The sequence below is a fragment of the Peromyscus eremicus genome, chromosome 1 (genome assembly GCF_949786415.1).
Source record: "Peromyscus eremicus chromosome 1, PerEre_H2_v1, whole genome shotgun sequence".
NCBI classification, from domain to species: Eukaryota; Metazoa; Chordata; class Mammalia; order Rodentia; family Cricetidae; genus Peromyscus; species Peromyscus eremicus.
Genome location: NC_081416.1, coordinates 185,226,902 through 185,247,453, shown reverse-complemented (window position 1 = coordinate 185,247,453; position 20,552 = coordinate 185,226,902). Strand labels below are relative to the sequence as shown.

The window sequence follows — 20,552 nt, the reverse complement described above, 5'->3', positions numbered from 1 at the left end:
AATTTCCCAGGTGTATATCAATGCAGAAATATTCAATAAAATACTTCTAAGCCTAGTCTAATATCTCTTCAAAATGATCATCCCAGAGATGCAAGAATGGTTCAATATATGGAAATCAATTAAGCTATCAAACATATAAACAAATAAAAAAAGATGGTCATCTCATTAGATGAAAAAATCAAAGACTAATTCATAAAAGTTCTGAACAGAATAGGCATGTAAGGGACTTAATTCAACATGATGAATGCAGTTTATGGTAAGTAAATGACCAAAATTAAAAATTGTCATGCTGACTTCTTCATAACTGTTTACTTCCATTTTTTAATCACGTAAAACAACATGAGTGTGAAAGTACAGTCAAAGGTTTAAGCTGCAAAAATGATAACTATATCTCACTCAAGAGTACAACTTCACAGTGAGAATGAATAGCTAAAACATGACCAAATAAATTAATGAGCATGTAAGAGTTATGGGAATTCCCATCATTGTTTTTAGTATGAGTAGAAACTAAGGTCCTCATTGTGATAAACACATACGTCTAATTCAGTCAGTAAATGCAGCAGTACCTTAAGGTCCATCCAGAATCCCTATGGGATTTTCTGAAAATAGACAATTCAGAATAGCACATAGACATTTTCTGCTCATGATTATTTCAGCATTATTCAGAATATCCAATATATGGAATCAACCTTGATGCCCCTCAACAGAGGACGAAATAAAGAAACGACTTCCTATAAAATTTTTGTTGTTATTTTGTATAAACAAAGACTCATTATTGCTATTTACAATGCATTCTTCAAACTTTGAAAGTTTCATTTCACTAATTACCACAGTTAAATATACACACAGTGATTTCTCTTTTCCTTTTCAAGAGAGGGTTTCTTTGTGTAACACTCCTGGGTGTCCTCCAATTCCCTCTGTAGAACAGGCTGGCCCAGAGCTCACAGAGATCCACTTGCTTCTGCCTCCAGAGTGCTGGGATTAAAAACATGTGCCAGTACCATCCGGCCAAGTGATTTTTAACTATACCATATACATTGGTTTTAGAAAAGTTTAAATACATAGCTTGTATGCAATTTATAAAGGATTGAAACCAGTGATGAAATTAAACAAATATGATAACTGGTACAGAATGCTCTTAGGCATATTCAAATTCAGATGAAAGCCACACAGGATTTATATACAAATTATCAAGTCAAACCCAACCAGTATGAAGTAAATGATGTCATTAGCAGGAATTGGGAATGGAGTAGAATGTCATGTTAGGTAAAGAGACAGAAAAGAGACAGACTTTGGAAATTCAGATTTTTTCACAGACTCTAGATTTCTTAGCATGTCACTCTGTGTGTGTGTGCATGTGTGCGTGTGTGCGTGTGTGTGTGTGTGTGTGTGTATCTGAGAGTGCATGCATGTATATATGTATATGATGTATATGTATATGTATATATAGGTACCTTTTTACATGAAGAAAGTAGGAGAGGCTTTATTTGAGAGCAATAGGTCTGAAGGATTTGGGACTGGTATACTATGTGAAGGCAGCAGAAGAAAACATCACACAGGTCTCATAAATTGAACAAGCACACGAACATCATAAAGTGATAATGAAGGTGTTTGAACTAAGAAATTAAATCAGTAGTTATATGAGTATAATGAGTAGGTGACAGAGGGTAAAATACCAACAACAAATACGTGTTAATTGCCATAATAAAACCACTTATACTGTGTGTTAATTAAAAATAATTATTATACAAAAAAACATCTGGATACCATCTTGAGTCTGGACCACTGGAATTTTCATTTTCACTGTGTGAGAAACGTGAATTTTTTCTATCTTCATACGAAAGAATCTTCCTTTCACATTCCTCTATATCCACATCTTAAGTCCCCAGCATTATCTCATCACAGGACCAGAGGTCATGTACCTTTTAAATGTTTCTTTTTAAATGTACAGTAAAATCTAAGGGAGAACAGTAGTCCTGTGTGCCCCATCTCAAATACTAAACAAGACATATCACACCCACAGAAAAACTTTGTCCATATATACCTACTTTCTCAGAAGTCCATATCCACTGAAAGAGGCTCATCAGAACATTCTCACACTGGCCTATCATGACCCAAAGCAAAGAGTTGCCAAATATATTCCTACTTTCTCTGCATTACAAATTCACTAAAAGAGGCTCATCATTCCATACTCATCGGAACACTCTCACACTGGCAGTAAATGTTCTAGAATACAAACTAATAGATGACTAGGAAAATGGTATAAGAAGGCCATATCACAGTTTCTATTTGCTTCTGTGATATTTAAAATAGTCTTCTTTCCAGCCACTATTGGATTGTAAAATGAGCAAGAAAATGCAGGAAATGTAGATAAACCAGAAGAAATGCATCATCACAATGTATTGATCTATGTGAACTGAGGATCATGGAGGAATATCATGATTTAGAAATCAAATATTCAGCTTGTCTTTTCATTAATAATGATTGGTTGGGAGGAGGAGAAGTGATATATCATACATAGTATATGAAAAGAGGAACAGTGGTCTGGTATTCTCTCTGGATCTTGTGAAATATTTAAAAATCAACATTTAGCATGTAAATGAACTGCGGTTCTATTAGGAGCTGGATAGTTTTGGAAAAGCAGAATTCAGGACATTTCTGTATGTGCACTGATTACTGGATCTCAAGACAATGGAAGCACAGGATTTGGTAAATATTCTGTACCTGTCATTGTTGTAGCATGAATAGAAATGTTGTAGATGAGTGGAAATAAATCTACCTGAACTCTCCTCCTATATATGTATCAAGCAAATTTCATCACATGAACTGCAGATATCAGATGCAGAGCCACAGAGTAGAAAGTGTCAGAGATTTCACAAGGGGTGAAGAAACACCATCAAAGACAAAAAGAATCATGAATGCACAAGTATCTCTTCTTTGTCTACAGAAATAAAAGCAGATGGGGATGCATGGCTGTTGATATATGTGCTTATCTGCATGGCTGGTCACAATGGATACTGCTCAGCCATACAGCTGGACAAATATGTTCACTTTGACTTTCCTCTTCTTGATTGTGAGCATTCCACTTCTTGTGTCCAGTTTCATTTATCGCGGATGCTCCTGGAGAAGAAAGCAGAATGAAGACAAGGATGTAGACTTGGTGACAGGTTATGTCTTCTCCCTTGCAGCAATGCAGTGGCCAGTGAAAAAAGAGTATTTTAACAACGTTTTGAATATACATAAGTTCCTTTATATGTTCTATGAAATATCATCATGAATATTTCATGAGGGCTAGAGGAAGAGGATCAGCACAAAGCTTTGAATCTTCTCCCCCATTTTCCCAACCCACCACATCAACAAACACCCAAAATTATTTTACAGACTCAATGCTATTTTTCTAATTTTAATTTTTCCAGAGAGTGTTGTGTTTTTCTCCCAGTTACAACTTTAACTTACAAGGCTGGAACCTGAGTTAAGAAAGGACTCTACCTTGTTCCATCACATATAGCTCTCCTCTTCACAGTTTCTATAGCACAGGAGCAGGTGATGACTAGTCAAATGAAACCACATTCTATATCAATTAGTATCATTCTAAGTGGGTATAAGTAATAGCCATAGAGTAGAGTCAGCTGATGGTCCTTTCATTAGTGTATAGGTCTTAATGCATATGCTAGGGCAACTAATATTTGTGGCATACCTAGTCTCAGAAAGTTTTCACGTAGATATGTAGTTACTATTTTAGATGCTCTCCATGTACTCATACTGTGCCTTCCAAAGACGCTTCAAAAGTGGAAGTAGGAGACTTGACCCTTGTGAACATCTTAAGTCTTCCTGTTTCTCCACACATCATTTACATATATTTATAATCACTGTCCTTTAATATCAAAGTCCAGTTCTTTATTCTCTCTTCAGTAAGGGAAGAATGTGTGGACTGTATATGATAGGTTTGCATTCTTTGAAATGTGAGGCTTCCTTGTTTCTTTGTATTTGTATAAAATGTACTAGCTCCATATATGGGTATTTCCCATACTATATGAGACAAAATCCAATCAGCTCTCTCTATAAGTTGAATTCTATCACTTTTGGGATATTTAATCTTTTTTTTTGTTTGTTTTATTTTGTTTTGTTTTTTCGAGACAGGGTTTCTCTGCGTAGCTTTGTGCCTTTCCTGGAACTCGCTTTGTAGACCAGGCTGGCCTCGAACTCACAAAGATCTGTCTGACTCTGCCTCCTGAGTGCTGGGATTAAAGGCCACCACCACCCCATGGGATATTTAATCTTAATCTCTCCCAAAAAATATTGCAAGCTCTTTATCAAGGTTCACTTTCTGCCCATGATTTGTCAATGTTCTCCTTAGTTAAAGGTAAGTCTATTTTTGCCAAGACTATTCGTTTTAATTGATGAAGTCTCAATTTTCCTTTTAAACTCAAGTCAGAGATCTTTCCACATAAGGTTTTAAATTTTTACTCGGTATATTCAGTAGAAATATCCATTCCAATATATCTTTCCTCAGCATGAAAATTCCTGTAGGAGAATGCTTAGAGAGTAAAATAACTAAAATGCAATCAAGCTTTGGATCTACAAGATCCACATGTCCTTCCTGTACTTTCTTTTCCACCAAGGCCAACTCTCTCAGCTTCAGCTGATAATTCCCTTGGACTACTTAAGTCCTTGTCACCTTCTAATGTTTTGAACAAATTACTCAGTTCATCATTTTTTACCCCAGCAAGAGTTCATAGATGAGAAATATTTACAAATAATCTTTGAAAGTCATTAAGAGTCCATAATCGATCTCTCCTAATTTGTGGTCTTCATTTTTGTAGACCTATTTTATATCCTAAATAATTAATAGACTCTCCCCACAAGCAGTCAAGCCACTTGCAGCTCTGTCCCCTTGCAGCTCTGTCAACCTGATCTGGCCAAGGTGGGACCTGCAAGGCCACAGCCAAGTTGCTGTTTTTTTGAATTCCTGCCCCACAGTTGGTCATCAAATGTAGCTGAATTCTTAAGCAGGCTTATTAAATACAAAATATTGAGCCAAATATAGTGGTGAAAGCCTTACAGATCAGGGAAATAGGAAGGGCCGCAAGCTAACCTTACCTCACTATGTCACAACTTCCAAATTGTGTGCTACTTCCTGTCTAGCTGTGCCTTTATTGCCTTGCTGTTCTGCCCTCTCATTGGCTCTTAGCCCAGTTATGTTGCTTCATTGTCACTGCCTGTCTGTTCAGACATCCATGTCTGTATGGTTGGTACTGGGATTAAAGACATGTGTCACCATGCTCGATTCAGTTCCCTAGTATGGCCTTTGAACACGGAGAGAACCTTCCTGCCAAGTGATCAGTTTAAGCATGTGCTACCACTGACTGACTTTTGTGTTTACTTAAAATGGCTTGATATTTTCTCTGATCTGCAGGCAAACTTTGTTAACATACAAATAAAATACTACCACATTTTAGCACAATAAAATATCACCACATCCAGCTTATTATGCCATTCCACCTTCACAGCACAGGGCAGTTGTTTCAGTATTTGGGGCTGGTTGAGAATACCATCCAGTTCAGGATGCCTCTTCTATTTACCACAAAGGATTATCTTTAGATCTTTGTCCATAATAAATATTATACCTTCTTACAGAACATCAACTGAAAACAACCAGTTTCCTTTGGCTTTAACTTTTTCCATGGATGAAGTCAATAGGAACCCTGATCTTTTGCCAAATGTGTCATTAGTATTTCTTTGGCCCAAAGGTGGTTGTAAGACTGTGTCAAAATTATACAGTCTCATGCCTTTATCTGAAGAAAATCAATACACTCCCCCCAATTATGATTGTAATGAAGAGATTATGTGTATAATGGTACTGACAGGACCAAACTGGGAAACATCTGCGATGATTGGGACATTGCTGGATCCCTACAGATCTCAACAGGTGAGACTTTTGTGGTGTAGGTTTGCAAGAAATTGTGTCTCTGTTGGTACAATACCAAGATGCTAAGAAGAGTGTGTGGAATTATGTGAAACAGTGTGGTTCAAGATACTATTCAGAGACTTGATTCAGGTTCATTTCCTTTTTTGAAGTTGAGGTGAGGGAAAAAAATAATAGGTAGGAGGATTTTTCTTTATAGAATTCTTTGCTGAAATGTGTGTTTCCAAGTTCTTAGAAGTGCATATTACCTCATGCTGCTCCTTGTGTTCTAGATCCTTCAACTTACCTATGGACCTTTCCACACCATCCTCAGTGATCGTGAAAAATTTCCCTATCTATATCAGATGGCCACCAAGGACACAGCTCTACCGCTGGCAATGGTCTCTTTGATGCTTCACTTCAACTGGAACTGGATTGGACTGGGCGTCTCTGACAGTGATCAGGGTACCCAGTTTCTCTCCTATTTGAGGACAGAGATGGAAAGAAATGCAGTCTGTTTTGCCTTTGTGAGCTTAATCCCAGTCAATATGCATTTATACATGTCAAGAGCTGAAATGTATTATAACCAAATCATAACATCATCTGCAAATGTAGTTATCATTTATGGTGACACAGACAGTACTCTAGCTGTGAGCTTTAGAATGTGGGAATCCCTAGGTATACAGAGAATATGGGTGACCACCTCACAGTGGGATGTCACTACAAGTAAGAGAGTCTCCACAGTTGGCTCATCCCATGGGACACTAGTTTTTGCACACCATCATTCTGAGATTTCTGGTTTTAAAAATTTTGTCCAGACATTAAACCCTCTGAAATACACAGATGAATACCTCGCAAGGCTGGGATGGATGAACTTTAACTGTGAAGTCTCAGCTTCCAAGTGTAAGACACTGAAGAATTGTTCATCCAATGCCTCATTACAATGGCTAATGGGACAGACTTTTGACATGGCTTTTAGTGATGACAGTTATGACATATATAATGCTGTGTATACTACAGCCCATGCTGTCCATGAGATGCTTCTTCAACATGTGCATAATGGAAATGAACAGTATGGTAACTGCTTGAAGGTAGTGTTTCTTCTATTAGATGAAATTATGTGTTATCAATACCATAGCCCGTAAGAGTCTGTCAGATGCCCCAAAAATTTACTGGATTAGCAAATATTAAACATCTAGAAATATTTCTGAAAATTTTTCCTTGTATGGACTTAAAGCCAGAGTGTGATATAAATCTTAATGCAAATGCAATGTAGTGGAGGACACAATTTTTCAAGGAATATCAGTGAACATCTTACAGAACACCTGAATATCATTTCACCTCTTCTAATACTGGAAGCATAATGGTCCTTCCTCATTAATCCTCTCCATGATGAGAATATGAACCCTTGTTCATCAATTGTCAAATATATGGTAATCAGTGAATTGAGATGGTTTTCAGAAGTGTTCTCAACTGGTTGTACCCTACTGTAGGCTCAAGGGACCTCCTTTGGCACTCTGTGAGTAACTACACAGGAAACAGTGGTGGTGTTATTTATTTCACAACACACATGAGTCCATGTGTGTGAATGATTGGTTCTCAATGTGTATGGGAGCATGTACTTATTTTCTGTGTATCTGTGTATATCTGGGTTGCTGTGTATATTGTGTTTCTGCCTATCTGCATATCTATCTGTGGAACTGAGCGTACATTTGTTTTCTGTCAATGTCTTTGTGTATGTGTGTTCCTTTCTGTGTATATCTTCCTGTGTGTTTTTCAGTATGTGTGTATATATGTCAGTACTGTTTGTTTTGTGTATGTGCTTGCACATATGAATATCTATGATTCTGTGTGTCTGTGTGTGTGTGTGTGTGTGTCAATCTGTCTTTGATTGTGAGAATAAATTTGTATATATCTCAATATTTTTCTGTGTAGGGGTTTCAATATGTGTATGTTTCCCGGTGTATGTCTATAAATGTGCATTTATGTGTGAGCCTCTGTGTTTTTCAGGTTTCTGTTTCTGTGTGTCTGTTTGGGTTAGTATGGCTGTCTGTTTCTGATTGCATTTTGATGTGTGTGTTTGATATATGTATGTGTGTGCATATTGTATGTATTTGTATTATATATGTTTGTCTGTATGGATGTGAGTCTCTCTGTGTGTGTGTGTCTCTCTCTCACTCTGTATGTATGCATTTTTCTCACCAATGTTTTGTGTCTGCATATATGTCTGTGTTTCTGTTTGGTAGTTTCCTCTGAAAGAACTTAAATACTAGGAATGTTATAATACTTTTATTTATCCGGTTATTTTTATTGTGTTTCTCCCCTGGACAACTTCATTAACGTTGCTTTTAAGAAGAAATTAGTATATGTTTTCTGACATCAAGGAAGGACACACACAATATAGAATGCTGCCTCTCTTTCAGCTGCACTCCTTTCTGAGGAAGACTCACTTTACTAATCCTGTTGGAGAAAAAGTGAATATGAACCAAAGAGAAAACCTGCAGGCAGAGTATGACATTCTCCAGATTTGGAATTTTCCAAATAGATTTAGGTTTAAGGTGAAGATAGGAGAGTTTAGTCCATATTCTCCAATTGGTCATCAGCTCCATTTATATGATGATGTGATAGAGTGGTCCACAGGAAGTAGACAGGTGGGTTTGACCTAACTATAATCATTTCTGTCACACAGCAGTAACACTTTCAAGTGGGTCCATTTGTGCTGCCTTTTAACTGGTGAAATGAACTAGACTGTCTCCACTAAGAAGCATTTTCTAGCCTCCTAGTTTATGTTTCTTCTTTTCAGTTTTTGATGTGACATTTTGTTAATTCTTCAAGGGTCTCTGACATGCATACCATGCATACAGTGATTTTTTTTTTATCATTCCAGAACATGTTTCTTGTTTTTATTACAAAAAGAAAATTAATAGTTACCACTGTATTTATTATTTCCAGTAAAGTGAGCAATGTCTTCTTGATACCATTCTGATTATTACACAGTGATTGTCCTTTTTACTGCTGAACCTTTGACATATATGCTGTACCATGAGGCTAAATGTAAGGAGGAATAAAGTAAACACACACAAACCATTAATTATTATTAAATAATTTACCTTAAGCCTTTTTACTAACAGGTCCTAAATTGCCAACATCTCTAACCAAATATGAAGATAGTGTTTCCATGGCCCATTTGGATACCCTATGAATTATAATTTTGTTTTTTCTTACTTTCTTTTTTCTTTTAAATGTCTATGGGTTCTTATCTTCAAGTATGTCTGTGCAACCCTGGTATTTGTAGTACATATAGATGCCAAAACAATGACTTGGATCTCTGGGATGTGGAGACAGCTTAGTGCCTCACAGTGGATGCTGAAAGTCAAACTTAAACCCTGTATATGAGCAGTAGTTTTTATAGACAGTTGAACCAATTCTCCAGCCTTGAAGCATGTTCTGTAAAAAAATTTACTCAGTAGAGGAACATTTATTGCTCCCATTAGTTCTTTCATAGGTCTATCAAACAAACAAGGGTGTGCCTGTTTTCATTATCTGTGTGGGGAAGAAGTATTGTTGGTAGTAAAAGAAATGGCTTTGGAAATTTATAAATGGGAGACATATGAGCGTCTTGAGACAGGACACTTAATGTCAGAAAAGAACCTTCCTGTCACATATCTTATTTAACGTTTGATTTATACATAAAAAGAAAACAATTTGAAGGCTTCAAAAAGAGAAACCCATTTCATAGAAAGGCCCCTTCTTAATAACAGCAAATTCCTTCATGAACTCTCTTAAAATGGGAGAGTAACAGTGATGCAATGCAAGCAGTTAGAGATATAACTGTCAAACCCAGTTACTGTACCCAACAAAGTTATTCATAGTCAAAGAAAGCTGTGAGGACCCTTCATGGATATAAACTTGAGTACATCTGGAATTTATCAAAACCCCAAAATGGAGGGCATATTTGAGAGATATTTTCACTTAACATGAAGTAGGAAGATCCATTTGTTACCCAGATCTTTGAGATAGGGAGATATGCTTTATAGCAGGTGATGGTGGTACATGTCTTTACTTGAGAGGCAGAGGCAGAGGGATCTTTGTGTTCTAGGCCAGCCTCTTCTCAGAGCAAGTGCCAGTAAAGCCAGGACTACAACAAGAAACCATGTCTCTAAAACAGAACCCCAAAAAAGAAGGAAAAAGATGTCATGCCTTTAATTGACATCTTTTAACCTGGGAAAAGACACATCCCTTATCTGGATCTTAAGCTGGGAAGACACAACTTTGAATTACCTCATTTGATTTTGAAAATCCCACTCTGTGCTGGAAGCCTATATAGGGACACTGAAAAAGGAAACGTGTTCTTTGTCTGCTTTCCCTCACCTTGCTAGAAAGTCCATTTCTTAACTGGCATTAGAACCTATGTCTATGGTACATAAGTGTTTACTGAAGATCAACAGACACATAACACATCATAGAATGAGAAGATTCTACATTTTTGGATTGCCATTTATACCTAGTGATTGCTAGATTAGCTACACCGCGTCCTAGAAGACATTCTAATAAATTGTGTGAATCCATATATACATATATATGAGAGAGAAAGTCAGAGAAACAGAGTGCGGGAGACAGAGAGACAGAGAGATTCATTCTGTATGTTCTTTAAGGACCCTAACAAATACCCAGACAGACCAATGTTCAGTGATGCATATGAGTTATAGGAATTCATAACCACTCTAACATTTCTATGGAAGACACCTGAAGAGCTCCTACACACTGAAAAGTAAGATAAATATGTGTGGTCAAAGAAGAGAAAGACAGCAAGCATTAAACACCAGTTAGAAAAACAAGTGTTATATACTCTATCAAATATTGCAATAACAAAAATGGACAATAATTAGCAAATAATTATCAATAACAATTCCATGTCAATCTTCACATTCTCTAATCATAATACACAAACAAGATTGTTTTGTAAACCAACATTCATTTGTTCTTCTAAAAACAAACCTCACTTACAAATGTAGAGAGACCACTTCAATAAATATGGAGGGAAAGAATTTTGAGGAAGTGGAACATAATAAAGTAAATGAGAGACTAAACACTTTGATGGACATGGTGGAAAAATTCTCAAATAAACACTGATTAATATAAATCAACAACACAACAGAAAGTTCTGTCCCTGTGACAAACATAGCTTCATTCCAGGGATACAGGGATGGTTCAGCATATGCAGGTCAGTTAAGTAAATGGGGCATATAAATAGATTCAAGCATAGGACTTGTTCCTAACACAACAGAAGGAACACATCTTGACTTATTAAAGTTTTCTTTTTTATTAATTAATAATTTTTCCCAGCCTGATCCCATTAAAAGTTTTTTCTATGGCAATCTTATTGACAACATTGTACTGCAGGAAGAGAAACTCAAAGAATTTCCATTAAAGTACCAGTCAGCCCACGTGTATGTGGTGGTACATATCTGTAATTAAACTCTTAGATCAGAGGCAGGCAAAACCTTCTCAGTTAATGGCCAGTGTGGTGTACATAATGAGTCCAAGTGAGCTAGGGCTGCATATAGAGACCCTGCCTCAAAAGAAATGAGCAAAAATTGGACAGTGATGATTTTTTCTAGTTCCATCCACTTGCCTTCAAATTTCATGATGTCATTGGTTTTTTTTTGCAGCTGAGTAATACTCAATTGTGTAAATGTATCACATTTCTTTTATCCATTCTTTGGATGAATGCCATTATCCTGATTGAGTTAACCAAGACCTAGATATAGAATCATGGTATGTGCTCACTCATAAACTGGACATAAGATAGAAAGCAAATGATAACCAGGCTACATTCCAGAGCCCCAAAGATGCTAGTTAATAAGGAGGACACTAAGAGGGACATATAGATCACCCTAGGAAGGGAAAATTGCTGGAACCTCCTGGATAGAGTGAGTGATGGAGACATGAGGAATTGAGGTGGCCCAGTTGGGAGAGGGATGGAGAGGAAGAGCAATTAAAGAAGTACCTTGATTGAGGGGGTAATTATGGCATTATGGACGTAGGGAGAAACCTGGTACCAGCAAAAATCCTAGGATTCCAAAGGAATGACCCCACTAAGATTCCTAGAGGGGGTGCCTGAACTAGCCTTTTCCAGTAATCATAAAGGTGAGTTCCCTAATTGTTTCACAGGAACTTCATCCAATAACTCTGGAAGCAGATGAATAGATGCACAGCCAAACACTGGGACAAGCTCTGGGAGTCCAGTTGAACAGAGGGAGGGAGGAGGGATTATATGAGCAGGTGGGGTCTAGATCGTGACAAGGCAACCCACAGAGACAGCTGACCTTTGGGAACTCAGTCAGTATAGACCAACAGGTAGAAAGCCTGCATGGGACCTACTTAAGACCCCTGCATGTGGGTGATAAACGTGTAGCTTGGTCTGTTTGTAACCCCTAACAGTGGGACTAAGATCTGTCACTGGCACATGAGCTGTCTTTTTGGAACCTATTCCCTATGGTGGAATTAATCACCCAACCTTGATGCAGGAGGGAGGAGCTTGGTCCTTCCTAAACTTGGTTTGCCATGCTATTTTGACTCCCATGGAAGGCCTTACCGTTTCTGAGGAGTGGATGTGGTAGTAGAGAGGAATGATGCAGAGGGAACTGGGTAAGAGGAGAGAGGGGAAACTGTCATTGGTAAGTTAAATAATTTAATGAAAAACACAAAAGAAATTGGATGAGCAGATACATTTTCTCCACTCATCTTCAAAATAGTCCTTAATATCATAGCAAGTACAAAAAGAAATGGTAAACATGAAATACAGAAATAAGGGAAGAAATGTGCCCACTGGTAGCTTACACCTTTAATTCCAGCATTCGGGAGGCAGGAGAAGAGGATCTCTATATGATCTTAGTTAACCTACTATATATAGTTAGTTGAGATATACCAACAATACATTGTGAAACCATGTTTAAAGAAAACCACAACAAAAAGCAATACTTGTAGTTAATCACATTGTAGAGAATATGAAATAGCCCATGAATAGGAGACACTGTGGTTCTGACTCAGAACTCCATAGTTAAGAAAGAACCTAAAGTGAGCACCTGGCCATCAGCAGCTGTGTTAACCAGTATATAGACCCCTATCACCAGGATTTTGATTATGCAAAATTTTTATGTTTTTAGCTTTAAGAAATCCTATAATCAACTTTAAATAATCTCACTTTTATTCCAGTTCTCCATATACTTGCAGCCATTGTAAGGCACTTTTACCTCAGGAAACATTCCAGTTCAATACTTATCAGTTCATCACTTTGTCTCCAGAAATACACCAGGCTCTGCCTACTTAGCTGTTATTCTCTTTACTCTCTGTTTGTCATGCTTTGGAGTGCTATTTATTGGAGTTCATGTTTGCTGTCAGAGGTTTGAAGAGATATTTCCCATGTTTCCGATATCCATTTATCCTAGTTTGCTGCACTGTTGCTGTGATTAAACACTGACCATAAGTAAAGTGAGGAGGAAGGGTTGATTAGGCTCATGGGTTACAGTAAAGGGAAGACAAGGCAGGAATCTGTATCCTTCAACTAAAGTATAGACCCTGAAGGAACATTGTCTACTGCTTTGCTCTGCTTGATTTCTTCTACAGCCCTGCTTAGGGACAGCACTGCCCACAGTAGACTGGGGACTCATACATCAATTATGCAGTAATAAAATGCATAAATAATATGACAGCCGGCTAGTTCAATGGAGAGAAGGAGAGAAATATTTTAGTTAAGCTTCCCTCTAACTTCTTAATGTACTTTCTGTCAAGGTGGTGAAAATTAACTAGAAAAATCTTTTTGCAATCTCTATGGTGTTTGCCCACAGCAAACAACCCATTCTTAATCCTAAATTTCTAAGATTGGGAAGCTACTCAAATTATTTCAGATTGTTTTCATACATTTACATATTTGGCATTTCAAAACATACTAAGTTTAATGTGGTCACTCATTTGTTGTATATAAAATAAACTTATTGATATTTCAACATGCTAACATAATTTTGTTATGGAAGAAGAAGGTAAAACTCCTGATATCAGAGTATGTCTAATTTTCCTCAGATGCCACCCTCTGTGTGCAGTGCTGATTGTGGTCCTGGATTCAGAAAATTATTGCAGGAGGGAATGGCAGCCTGCTGTTTTGATTGCATCCCCTGCCCAGAAAATGAAGTTTCTAATGAGACAAGTGAGTGTTTGCTGCTGAGATAAATCCTTCACATAGATCATCTTCTCCCAAACACATTGGGATGATAAAAGGTTCTAAAAGGCACAAATAAACCATATCACTTTCCCAAGTTAGTTTTTGTAGAACTATGATCATTATCAATGTCACTTTAAGTAACATGTTATGCCATGACATCTATCTATGACTCATTGAAAATACATGGCAGGTGGCCTTTTCTCAAAGAAAGTTTTGATAATGAAACTACAATGTAAGGGAATTTTGTACAGTCTTTACTAGTGACTGATGTCCTTGGAAACAATATGTAGATTAGATTCTAATCATGAATCTTGAATAATATTTATATTTTATATTTACATGTCTGTTTTGTCACTACATAAATTTATAAGCACCATGTATATGCAGGGAATCAATGGAGTATAGACTAGAGATTCTGATCCATTGAAGTCTGTTATGTACATTCTAGAAACCAAATATAAGTCCTCTGTCTCTTTAAGATTAATGAAGAGTAGAAATAAATTCTTGTGAAATTATAAGAAGTTGTTCAGTATGATACAAAGAAGTTCAAGCAATATCAAGAGACCCCCCTTCAAAGTATCATTGTGATTTGATATCTAAAGAAGTGTGGAGAAGTGTTGCCAAAAAAAGTAGAAAATATGGAGTACTATAATCAATATTTTTATATATACACAGTTAATAAATTCAAAAATAGTAGATACAATGGTTTTGTATGATAACAAGTAGCTACAGTTATACCAATGGTGTTGGCCCCCCTCAGTCCATGTTAGTCAAATGATTATTTATTTAGAGTTTGTTTCACAAAAATGGCAGATACATAGATTTTTCTCTCATGGTGGCTTTCATCCTATATAATGAAAGACTTAAAGGACATTTATGGCCAGTAAAACAGTTCAAAAGTTAAATCCCTTTCTACTACAGCTGATGATGAGTTAATCCCTAGGACCCATGTAATAGATAGGTATTGCCAGCTCTTAGAGGTTGTGTTCTGATCTCTAAGCACTTACACATACAACCTACTGCAATTTACTTAAACAAACTCTAATGAAATTGTTTTAAATATGAAAATAAGAATAAAGGGTATTTACAACAAGAAATACAGCAAAAGTTAAAGAAAAATAATTTTATCATTTCCTTAATTATGTGCATATATATGAAATTGGTGGTTGTGTGTACACAATTGAATGTGCATGTGAGAGTCATCCAACGCTTCTGTATTTAGAGTTACAGAAAGTTGTGAGAACCCCGACATTGTTCCTTAAACTGAACTCAGTTCTTCTGCAAGTGCAGTATATTCTCTTCACAAGTGAGACAACTTTCCATTCCCCTAAACAAAGTATTGAGTTACATGTGACCATAAATGCATTGTTCTAGATAAAAAGACTTGAAACCTAGAAGCACATCATGTCTCTATGCAATTATCCAATGATTCAGAGCAATTGCACTCAAGTTTCTTAAATTTTCCATGGTGGAGACTGCAACTTATGGATGGGATATTATTCTCCAAGCAAACGTTCTGTGCTATCACTCTTGCTTGAGTGTTCTTCTTTAATTGTGATCATGGTGTTATATCAATATCTACTTCACACTTGAGTACACTAACATAGTCTGAGACTCCTACAGATGGAAATTAGTGAAAGAGGAAGAAAGGTGGTTGTCTGTTCCCAAAGGTGATAGAATCAAGAAGAAGGGCTTGTTAATGCTAAGCATGTACAGAGGTCTCTACCTCCAGTTGTGAGTTACTGCTTCTTTTGAACAAGACTCAGGGACAAACCATCCTACTGCCAGATAAGGACATAACTGGGGATATTTTTTAATTAATTACTTTTTTGCATTTATAAACATAAAAATTATATTTATGTAATATTCTTCTTTTACTCTCACCCTCCTACTTCCCCCATACAAACCCAATCACTCTCATATTAGAGCTCTGTTGTTACTTTTGCATGTACATATATACACTTATATATACACACTCATACATACAGCTTACTCATTATGAAGGAACTCTAGCAAGAATGAGCATGGAAATATGGCTGTAGCAAGTAGTGCCCTTCTTCACCATTCCTTTGCCTTACTAAAACTATGACATTGCAGTAATAGTTTGAACAAAATTGGCCTTATTAGAAGGCATGGTCGAGTTGGAGAAGGTGTGATCTTATTGGAGGATTTGTGTCATTGTGAATGCAGACTTGGAGGCTTCTTACATGCTTAAGCCATACCAAGTGAGACAGTTTTCTTCCTGTTGCCTATGGATCAAAGACAAAAAATATCCAGATGCTTTTCCAGCACTATGTCTGCATGCATAGCACCATGTCCCACCATGATGATAATGGACTGAGCCTTTGAACTATAAGCCACTCTATCAAATGTTTTCCTTTATAAGTGCTACTGTGGTCACGGTTCTAAGAAATGCTAACCAAGGCTATTACATTCCTAAAGCTAGCCATCAATATCTGTTCCCTTATTTGGCCACTTCCTCCTCCTGAGGCTGACTATCAAGTTCCAGCTATCAAAGTATTGAGGTCCGGCTACCAAAAACTCTGTTCTGTCTGCCCTAATTAAACTGTCCAATCAAAATTAAACACTTTGTCCTAACCTGGGTTTTCCCTTTCATCTTTATAAGCTACCATTTTCTAAGAGGCCACATCTGTATCCTCTCTATCCAGAGCAGTTCTTTTTCCTTCATGGCCAAAAACCTCTTCCCCCTCTCTTGTTGCTTTCATCTTCTCCTTCATTCTCTATTTCCTATTTTTGTCTCCTATTCCCTGCCTATTGTTCTCTGGGTCAAATCAATCTACTTTTTTATTGAGAACTTGGTCTTGGCATGTCATGTGTGAATTCTAAGTGTCACTAGAGATTATGTTTGGTATTTCTTCTATATCATTGGATTTGGGGTAATAAATTCAAACTAGAAAACATACCACAGGAAGTGTCCCATTAGAAGAAACAGTCTTCAAATATTGCAAGGACAGCATTCATAAAAAAGACAGAAAGACATCAGGAGGCACTACAACCATGGGATTGGAGACTTTAAAATACACCCTGTGCAAAATAATGGTTAATGATTTTACCCTCTGTCAATTCACCAGTTTAAGTCATGTACTGAAAATATCTGTACTTTCTGATAACATCACAAATAGCATCATCAACACACAGTAAATTAGATAACATACTGATTGTTTAGTTTCAGTTCCCATAAAGACAATGAATGACTATTATGAATGTCTTTCAACTCCATCCTCAGAAACAAATGCAGGTAGTGCAATGCTTCTTCAACACACTAAATTAAAATATTCAGTCAGTAAATGGCTAAAGCTGCATTTATCATACTTTTCTTACTCTACCAGATGTGGAAAAATGTGTGAGGTGTCCAGAGGACCAGTATGCCAACAGAGAGCAGAACCAGTGCGTTCACAAATCTGTGATCTTTCTGAAATACAAAGATCCCTTGGGGATGACTCTTGCCTCAATGGCCTTGTGCTTCACTGCATTCACAATTCTTGTTCTTGGGGTCTTTGTTAAGCACCATGACACACCCATTGTGAAGGCCAATAACCGGAATCTTAGTTATATATTGCTCATCTCACTCATGTTTTGTTTCTTGTGCTCCTTGCTCTTCATTGGCCAACCCAACGCAACTACCTGTGTCCTGCAACAAATCACATTTGGAGTTGTATTCACTGTGGCTGTTTCCACTGTGTTGGCCAAAACAGTGACTGTCCTTTTGGCTTTCATAGTCACAGCCCCTGGAAGAAGGATGAGGTTCTTCATGATTTCAAGGGCACCCAACTACATCATTGCCATATGTACTCTCATCCAAATTATTCTCTGTGCAATCTGGCTGCTAGTTTCTCCTCCCTTTATTGACACTGATGCACACTCTGAGCATGGCCAAATCATCATTGTGTGCAACAAGGGCTCAGTTACTGCATTCTACTGTGTCTTGGGATACCATGGCTCCCTTGCCTTAGGGAGCTTCATTGTGGCTTTCTTGGCCAGGAATCTCCCTGACAATTTCAATGAAGCCAAGTTGCTGACCTTCAGTGTGCTGTTGTTCTGCAGTGTGTGGGTCACCTTCCTCCCTGTCTACCATAGCACCAAGGGCAAGGTCATGGTGGTAGTGGAGGTCTTCTCCATTTTGTCCTCAAGTGCAGGTCTGCTGGGATGCATTTTTATCCCCAAGTGCTACATAATTTTGTTCCGACCAGAGAGAAATTGTCTTCAAAAGTTAAGGGAGAAAACCTCTTACTGAACACTCATTTAATAAATGGTTACTGAAAACTGTGGTGATGGTACAGAGACACCTGTTATGATATAATACAAGACGTATGCATCAGCTAGTGATTCTCATTGTTTCTTCTAATGATAATGCCCAGAAATATAATGTATACTACTTTTCTGTACATTGTGGTCTATAATCTTCCACTCAGACACATATTTTACAAGACCTGGTTCTTGGATATGTGTTCTTATATTTCTGTAATGCAAAGTAATATTTAAAATAAACTCCAAGCAATTCTTTTAACAACTGAATTACTCTGTGTTTTTTAATGTAAGAGAAAACAGAGAAAGTTGTAGTAGAGGGAATGAATGTTTTCAGATTATGAAACTAATTTAATCCTTGTGGAAGTGACAAGACAATCCTGTTGTATCCTGGGAGTTAGAGGAGTAAAACTTAGTAGAAAGAAAGATGTTTTGTTAAATAGATTGAACGAATATTGTGAAAGATGGTAAGTTGTCTCAGCATTTAAAATCATATATAGCTTTTTCATGGGAGATGAGTTTACTATCAAATCCATGCATCTTACAATTTATAGCCACCTCTTCTAATAGTGGCAATGGATGCCTTTTCTGTCTTCCAAGAACACCCACTCACAGATGTGCACATATGAGCACACTCAAAAAGCACACATACACGTAATTGAAATTAAATAAAAATTTTAAAGTGAAATTTACATAGCACTACAATGAAACACTGGTTTTCTTTTTTTCCCATTCATTGAAATAGATTTTCTTTCATATACTATCCCCTGATTATGGTTTCTCCTGCAAGCCTCTTCAAGTTCCTCCAAGATCCTCCCCACATCGCTTCCTATCTGAATCCACCTCATTTTTCTATCTCTCATTGGAAAAATTCAGGTTTCTATGGAATAATAATAAAATACATACTATGATAAAGAAAATCTAACACATTGGAATTGGTCAAAGTAGGCAAACATAAGGAGAAGAGCCCAAGAGAAGGCATGAGAATTTAACACATGTGTTTGTACATTCAGGAATCCAAAAAAAATTCTTACCTTGAACCCATAACATATATGCAATCAATGTGTAGGTTAAAAAGTGAGTAGAAATATATATCATGAAAAACCTACAAAAGTGAGGAAAATGGGGAACTCTGACACAATACTATGGACATAGGCCCCACAAATGTGGTTGATTAAATTTTGTGCTCCCATCTATACGTGGGCATGCAGTCTACACTTAAAAGTAGTTTGATTTCCTATTGAGACTCCTTTGAAGGAAAGTAAATTCTCATTAGCTGGTGCTTATCAATTGGAGATTGCTTCTGGTGTTACAGATGAGGCTTGTGATCACTTCTACTTTCAGGTCTGGGACCCCAACGGGGAAAAACACATGTATGCACTGTTCCTGTTTCCTCAGGTTCTGTGTTTTCCTTTATTTATCAATCCTGTTTAATTAGAAGGCATTTATTTTGGTGTCCTCTGTAATGGTATTTGTTCCACCCATGAACTTGGGCTATAAAGCTCAATATAGGCTGTGCTTCTTGCCATCATATGTAACCTCTTAAAAGGAAAGGGAGAGGGGTCACATTCTTCTTCTTACTGGTTTTTCCCATTGGTCAGGTACATTTTTTTTCTCACTTACAGAACAGAAGATGACTTCAGCTGTTTACTCGTTTCTGAATTAGTGAGTATATTTTTAAATTTAAATCTTAATAAATCCATATTATACTTTAAATAGACTCATATGTATTGACCTTAACAGTTCTCCATTACCTCTGCCTCTTATCCTCTCTCTACGTACGCTTCCATGCTATTTTCTGTGGCTTGTAGGGAGATATGTGAAGGAGGCAAGCCTTTTAAACTTAGTTTTCTTCCTCTCACCATAATGTCTGGCTGTTGATTTCTGTTTGCTATTTGTTCCTGTCTGCTGCAGAATGATGATTCCCTGAAAATAACTGAGCAAGGCATTGATCTTGAATATAACACAATGCAATTACAAAACATTTTATTGCTTTTTTAAAGAACAATAGCATTTGATTTTACAGTAGGTAGCTGGGCTATCTAGTTTCTGATTCTTGTTACTCAAGCAGTGTCTGGTTGGATTCAATCAAATCAGATATTTGTTGCTTATTCTCACAGATTTTATGCCACTATTTTCCTAGCTATTTTGCAGGCAGGA

General features: G+C 37.0%; 1 protein-coding gene across 4 annotated transcripts in view; it reads left to right on the top strand.

The window, feature by feature from the left end:
- Positions 1-18,381, top strand: part of LOC131902652 (vomeronasal type-2 receptor 116-like) — a 28,915-nt gene extending 10,534 nt beyond the window's left edge. Inside the window, exons 1-6 of one of the 4 annotated variants that reach the window (XM_059253663.1) lie at positions 3,044-3,243; positions 5,638-5,887; positions 6,199-6,996; positions 8,329-8,556; positions 13,988-14,111; positions 17,477-18,381. In XM_059253663.1, coding sequence (XP_059109646.1) covers positions 3,044-3,243; positions 5,638-5,887; positions 6,199-6,996; positions 8,329-8,556; positions 13,988-14,111; positions 17,477-18,381 — 2,505 coding nt within the window. Of the gene's footprint in view, positions 1-3,043; positions 3,244-5,637; positions 5,930-6,198; positions 6,997-8,328; positions 8,557-13,987; positions 14,115-17,476 lie in introns of those variants that run through there. The other 3 variants (XM_059253661.1, XM_059253664.1, XM_059253662.1) reach the window with 3 other exon arrangements.
- The last annotated feature ends 2,171 nt before the right edge of the window (positions 18,382-20,552 follow it).